This window comes from Hipposideros armiger, unplaced genomic scaffold, assembly GCF_001890085.2.
Source record: "Hipposideros armiger isolate ML-2016 unplaced genomic scaffold, ASM189008v1 scaffold_724, whole genome shotgun sequence".
Lineage (NCBI taxonomy): Eukaryota > Metazoa > Chordata > Mammalia > Chiroptera > Hipposideridae > Hipposideros > Hipposideros armiger.
The window spans coordinates 820,907-827,759 of record NW_017732074.1 but is presented as its reverse complement, the minus strand read 5'-3'; the positions used below and the strand labels follow the sequence as shown (position 1 = coordinate 827,759).

At 42.1% G+C, this 6,853-nt stretch overlaps 1 protein-coding gene across 1 annotated transcript in view; it reads left to right on the top strand.

Annotated features, from left to right (window-relative positions):
• Positions 1-714: 714 nt before the first annotated feature.
• SLC12A6 (solute carrier family 12 member 6) overlaps positions 715-6,853 on the top strand; it is a gene marked incomplete at its 3' end in the record, with an annotated part of 93,621 nt that continues 87,482 nt past the window's right edge. The window contains exon 1 of the mRNA XM_019627213.1: positions 715-2,376. Within this exon, the coding sequence (XP_019482758.1) occupies positions 2,106-2,376 (271 nt within the window). The remainder of the gene's footprint in view (positions 2,377-6,853) is intronic.

Sequence of the window (6,853 nt, the reverse complement as noted above, 5' to 3'; positions counted from 1 at the left end):
AAAACACCGATGAGCCAAAGTTTATTGAACACCTCTAGCATTAAATGAACATGCTAAGAAAAATACTCTGGTGGCAGTAGTAGGGAAAACGCTGGGAATGGAGTCAAGAGAAAGTATCTTCTCTAGGTCTAAAATTAAAAGCGTTTTCATTAATGGAATTTTCAGTCTAACGAAAAAGTGAACATAGGATTACCCCCCCCAGCTTTAGTATATATCCCCCAGATATAGTACAAAATGGTACACATTTAAGGTGTACAATGTGATTTAATAGATGTATACATTGTGAAAGACAGAATTTTTTTTTTTAAGGACAGGGAAATGGGGCAAAATGTAGCATAAAGTGCATAAATTTGAGGGTACAGTGCTTTAGAAGAGACCTCTACATAAAAATTCTAATAAGGGTCATACCTGGATATATGGTATTGGGAGGTTAGTGATTTTTAAAGAAATTATGAATGGTATTTTCAGAGACGCTCTTATTAAAAAAGAGGGTTTTTGAGGTTCTGAGGGCAAGTTTCATCGCCTGCTCCCTGAGATGCCTCCAGAGTTGGTGCGAGACGGCTGAACCAAGAAGGAAAAGGATTTATTTGTTTTCTCTAGCGGACGGGGCTCTGTCACCCATACCGAACTACAATTCCCGTCGTGCTCCGGTCCAACCACGTTAGGCCCCGCCAGTCCCGCTGCTACTCGGACGAGCGCATGCGCGCATCCCCCGCCGTCCGCTAGCGGGTGGCAGAGGCTGGGCGGGGCTCCCGGCGCTCGCGGGACTGTGCCGCCTTCCGATCGCTACCCCGCTTCTCTTCGGACCGTTAACCTCGAATGAGGAACAAGCCGGGAGGGGAGGGAAGGGCTGCGGCGGCGCGGGCAAAGCCCGCCGGGCCCAGGGCCGGGAGCGGCCAGGTCACGTAACGGCTGCTCTGGCGTCTGGCCGGGGAGGGGGTGCCCTCCCCGGCAGCTAGAGCCTTCCTGCGCTTGCTGCGGCTCCGAAACAGTTACCGGCTCGTAAACAACAGCTGCGCGCGCACCCCGCATCAGCTGGCGCGGGGATCCCGCACCTGCGAACTCCTTCTCAGCCGCGCCGCCCCCTCCTAATCAGCCAGGGCCAGCCTGCGAGGCCGTCTCTTCTGCTAGGACCCAAAGGAAGAACCTCGAGGGGCTGACCAGCACCAGCGGCCTGGTAGGGGAGAAAGCGTCTCTGGTCAAAGGGTTGGCTGGTCCTGTCACACGCAGGAGAAACCCAGCGAGCGGATCGTGGGTTCGATGGAATAGCAACGACCTGCCACGACCCTGAGCTGCAGTCCGAGGTGTCTCGATCCGCTAGCCGCCTCCTCCCAGATCCCAGGGACCTTTCTGCCAGAAGAGCAGGCAGGCGGGTCACCCCCATAGACCTCTCCGCTCTGCCCCTGCATCCTCCTCTGCTCACCCTTCTCTCATTCTCCTCCGTACAGCAGTGTGTGATATTTTTCCCGTTATGCATGCGCACTTCTCCCACCAGATCCAAGTGGATTATCTGCCTCAGAAACCTCGGGTGGCTGTACACACACCTCCTCCCAGCCAGACCTGTGGGGTATTCACCTGATATACAACAGGTGGCCGGGTGTACACCGTTTCGCAATCTGATCTGTGCTGTATTTGCATGATAAGGGTGGGCCTGCGCGCAGTTTGCTCAACTAGAACCGTGGGACATTTACTAGATAAAGGACTCACTACCTCGACCGAAACCTGGGAGTCGAGAGGAGAAAGGCTTCACCTTCTCTTAAGACCATGGCACTGAGCCCGCAGCCCTCCCTGTACCAGGAGAGAGAGCTAGAAAGCTCTTCATTCTGAAGGAAAGAAGTTAACAGGAGATAAGCATCGTTTTGTCTTTTTTTTTTTTCTTAAATATTTTTCAGCTACTTGGTAGTGCACTCTCTAGGACACTGCTTGAATTCTGAATATAAGAATTCTTATTTGGGGCTTTTTGTGGTGAAAATCAAGATAATTGAGGGTGTGTTTTTTTTTTAATCTTTTCTGTTTTTGCTATCAAAAGCAGCCTAGTGTAGGAGGAAAGATTTTGCGGGGTTTTCCTTTTTTCTTTGCCCTTATAAAGGAAAAGAAAAAGAAAAATGCATCCTCCAGAAACCACCACCAAGATGGCTTCAGTTCGGTTCATGGTGACACCAACAAAGATCGATGATATTCCGGGTTTGTCAGATACCAGCCCGGACCTCAGCTCTCGATCCAGTTCCCGGGTAAGATTTAGCTCCCGGGAAAGTGTGCCTGAAACAAGCCGTAGTGAGCCCATGAGTGAGATGTCTGGAGCCACCACATCACTGGCCACTGTTGCACTGGATCCAGCCAGTGACAGGACTTCTAATCCCCAGGATGTTACTGAGGGTAAGTAGAAACACAGATGACAGGATACTTTCATTGCTGGCTTATTTATGGAGCATGACTGTCTCCTGGGAGATCATTTTTCCATTATACAATAATCATCAGGAACCAGTATACCTCTCTTTGAGATCCTTAGGAACCCTTTGGAATAATGGTTGGTATAGTGGCTCTCTGCAGTAGTCATTTGGCATGTGGCAAAGTATATGGCAAGAAGGAAAGTAGATGTATATTTTGACTTCCTCATTTTTGTCTCCTTAGAACCGAAATGAGTATTTTGGTTAAGGATGAATGGCAAAGAATTTAATAGTTTTTTTGGCACAATCCTAAATTGTAAAATTTAGTGGAGAGCTAGCTGGCTTTGGGGCTCTAACTATTACGGTCAGCTTTTAAGGCCACTTACAAGGAGTAGTTATTGATCATATCTTAGTTGTTGGCTTTTCTACGGACTTCAGATATTGGATCACAAAATTCTTTTTAAAAATTTGTATTTTACAAAGACAGTGGTTCAAGTAGCTAAGTTCACTCTGGGTGGGACTGGGTAGATCTAGTGTGCTATCCAGCCAAATGGAGAAATTCTAAAGAGGCTTTTAGGGCCTGATTCCTACACGATATTTTCACTTTGAACTTTAAATGGTATGTATTGAGCCTTTGTAGTCACGAAGCAGCACACAAGCCACTTCTGACTTAGATTGACCACAGCAGACTTTTAGCTTCCTGAACCAGTTTGTGTCAGCTGGCTTGGAAGTTTTCACTGGATTTACTAGAAAAAGGAGATGGAAGAGAGAGATGAATAAATTGGCACTATCATAACATTTTTTGGACTCTAAAGTAGAAAAGTTTGAGAAATGCTGTACTGCTTTATATGTTCAGTTTTGTAGTGTTTATGTTTGGTTCTGTATTCTGTAGATATGTCTGGTAATGAAAATTCTCATGAGAATCTTAAAGACTCTTAAAATGATATTCTACCCAAATTTGAAAACCATAGCTTCAGCCACTGACTTGTGAAAGCAATTTTCCGGTGTCAGGAAATAATGTTCCTTCTAACTAACCTAAGGGTGCAGGAAACCAGAATGATTTTAGTTCCTTGTTTCTGTTTATGTTTTTTAATGTCTAGAGACAAAGTAGATTTGGTAAGTTTATAGTCCTGTAGAATTCACTTATCCTCGACTAAACATTTTTTTAATGGAGGTATTATAGATTGGTTCCTGAGCTTAACTCTTTTCAGTTTGACAAGCTTTACAGTGTGTATACCACAGTGTTAAATTTACGTTATGGAATAAAAATAATTTATCACTTTTTTCCTCCAAATTAATTGTAAATTGTAGTTTTAGATTTTATTTATTATACTGTATTTAGGTTGTAAAAATACCAGGTAAAGACTGTAAGTGTTCGTTCTTTTATTGCTATAATTGTCATTAGGTAATCTGTAGTTAAGTATTGTTAGGTTTGTGACTTATATGTTACGGAATTGTGTTTGTATTCTGTTTTTAAAAGTAGACTTATTTCCGTAATGTATTAGCCTTGCAGAACAGGATCCTTGTCCAGGCCGCTTTCTTACCTGTAAGAATTCTTTACAATCCAGAGTGCTATTGTTTAATACTATAGGGGTAAAATAAAACTGGGGACATATCTAGGTAAAATATTGTCATCTAGGCGGGTACAGAAGTTAAAGCTTGGCTCTCTAACACATTCCTTAATGTTTAAATACTCTCTGGTACTAGATGAAAGGGAAATTAACTGTCCAGCCATTACATCACATTTCCCCCCTTACTCTCAGGAAACTAGTTTCCTACTTTCCTAATGAACTGCTTTTTCTTTATGTCTTTAAAAAAAAAATTCTTATGATGAGTCTTATCCTGTGACATATTTTCCCCACCATTAGAGGGAACTGATTAGAAATATAATTATTTCACCTTTGGCCTCATAATATGCGGATGCCCTTGTTACACATAGATCTTCAAAGGATGCTGTTGTCAAGGAAATCAAGGACATATTAATCTACATTTGTCTCTGGACTGGAGTTAGTAGAAGAGAACAGCTACGTCCTTTTCTACAAGTGACTCTATCCTTAAGCTTATAGTGTATTTTGGCATTGTGTTTGCTATTTTAATATTTAGATTTCTGTGATTTTTTTTTTGCCCTTTCCATATCCTTCTTTGATTGTGATATTGGTATGATTCTCAATCCTTTCCCCACACCTCCCATGCCTCCCACATTTCTTCCTGTAAAGAAGCTTACCACCTTAAGTTTCTTTCCTTGTTATATACCTTTTACTTGCATTACATTGTACAACCAACGGGGGTGGGGGGTGGGGTGGGGGGTGACACATGAAGTTAAATACTTATTTCTATGTTGTATTTTTTTCTCCTGTTGGCATTTTGAGTAGATAATTATCTTTCTGCTATCAAAGTATTTATAGTTCTCCTTTCACTGTGTCAGAGTTCCATTAGAATTTATGAGTCTGTCCAGTTGGTAAATAAAATCGAGAATCTTAGCACTGTACTTGCTTATGCATGAAGAATGTCTTAAAGATACAGAAGGAACTGTTTAGAGTGGATATCGCTGGAGAGTTTTGAAAATAGGGTAGAGAGTGTGAATTTTCCTTTATCTAAACAATTCAGAAGGGCATATACAATTTTTTTTATATTGAGAGTGTATCACTTATATAATAAAAAAAATTTTAAGAGGCATAGCATGTTTGGGAACCTCAGATGATCAAGAATCAAATTCTGGTCAAAATCCATTTTTATAAATGAGGAAACTAAGGCTTACTGAGATGATTATTTGTAGATCACAGAGTGGCAAAACCAAAACTGAAGCATAGGCTTCCTGACTTCTATCCTGTGATTTTCATTTATATCATTTTGCCTCTGCTATGATAAACAGTTTTTACATTTGCAAACAACCATTTGCTTATCTTAAATGATTGTTAAAATAATAATACCAGAAAAGAGCAGGGAACATATTCCTCAATGTCTTATAGAGGCTCTGATACATTTCAACCCTTTATAATTCAGTAAATACTCCCTGAGGCTCTTAGATGTGTGAGGCCCTCTCTTAGGAATTATAGGAAATATGCAGGTAAGATATAGTCCCCGCCTTTGGAGAGCTCATGGCATAGTGGTGGAAATGACGAGAACACTATCCATTCCTTCACCAAACATTTACTGAGCATTCATGAGTCAGGTCCTATTCTGGGTGTTAAGGATGTAGGACTGATGAAAACAGCCCACTAACTGTTCTAAGGAAAGTTATGATCTAATAGAGAAAGGAAACAAATTTTCATGTAAATGATAATGCTGTATGATAAATGCAACAATAAAAATATACAACAAAATAAAAAAAAAAGAAAAATACAGTGAGGGAAAATGATGAACTGAGGTAAAATGGAGATGCTAAAAGACTAGCGGACTTGATGAGGCCAAGTAGTTGTGAAGTTGTAGAAGGATTCAAGACTGGTCAGATAGTTGAATGTTGGAGTTAATGGTTTCTGGGGGGAGGAGGGGAGGAAGTTCAGTGTTAACATGATAATAGTGTACAGCCTTGGGAGTGGGTTTCTGAAGTGGAGTAGAAGTAAAAGCCAGTTGAGTCAAGGAGCTCTGATACCAACTTTGAGGCTGGCTATTACCAAGTTTTTATAGAAGGGTGCTAGGTGGTAAAAATGAAAAAATAATTTGGGTAAGTCTCTTTAAGGAGTCACCTTCTCTGAAACCTTTTCTGATTCAGCCTCATACCTAGATAGAATAAATTGGTTCGTTATGTCCCTATATCCCATATACAGACTATTACTATAGCAGCACCTATTTCACTTAATTTTGTTGTTTAGTTTACATATTATCTTTCCCAATTAGGCTGTAAGGTTCTTGAGGACAGGGAAACAAAGTTGTCTTTGTATCTTCAGCACCTGGAATAATGATGTCACATATCTTGTACTCAGTAAATGTTGAACTGAAAGTGTTCTAGAACAGGGGTTGTCAAACTGTGGCTCACGAGCTACATAGTGGCTCTTTGGGTACATACATGTGGCCCTGAAGCCGCTCTTTGGGTACATACATGTGGCCCTGAAGCCGCTCTTTGGGCATGTACATGTGGCTCTGAAGTAAAATTGAAAATGAAAATAAAACTATCATAGTTTCATTTATAAAAATTTTTTTTTTAAGATTTTATTGGAGATTGGGGGAGGGGAACAAACAAGTTGCTGTTCTTTTGTGCTTCAGTCTAGTTGTGGAGGACTTTGCTTCACTGGCCCATGTTGGTATTATCACTGCGCTTTTCCCGGCTGAGGCAGATCAGTCGCTGGCCACTGGACAGCCGCTCACCGTGGCTCTTGGCAGCTCACAGCGGCTGCCAGCCGCTCACGCTGGCTGCCAGCCACTCACAATACCTTATGGCAGCCCACTGCAACCCCACTGCAGCCTACGCCGTGGCTGGTGACTCACGGCAGCCCAGCTCCAGGTCAAGCTGTTGTTCACCATCTTAG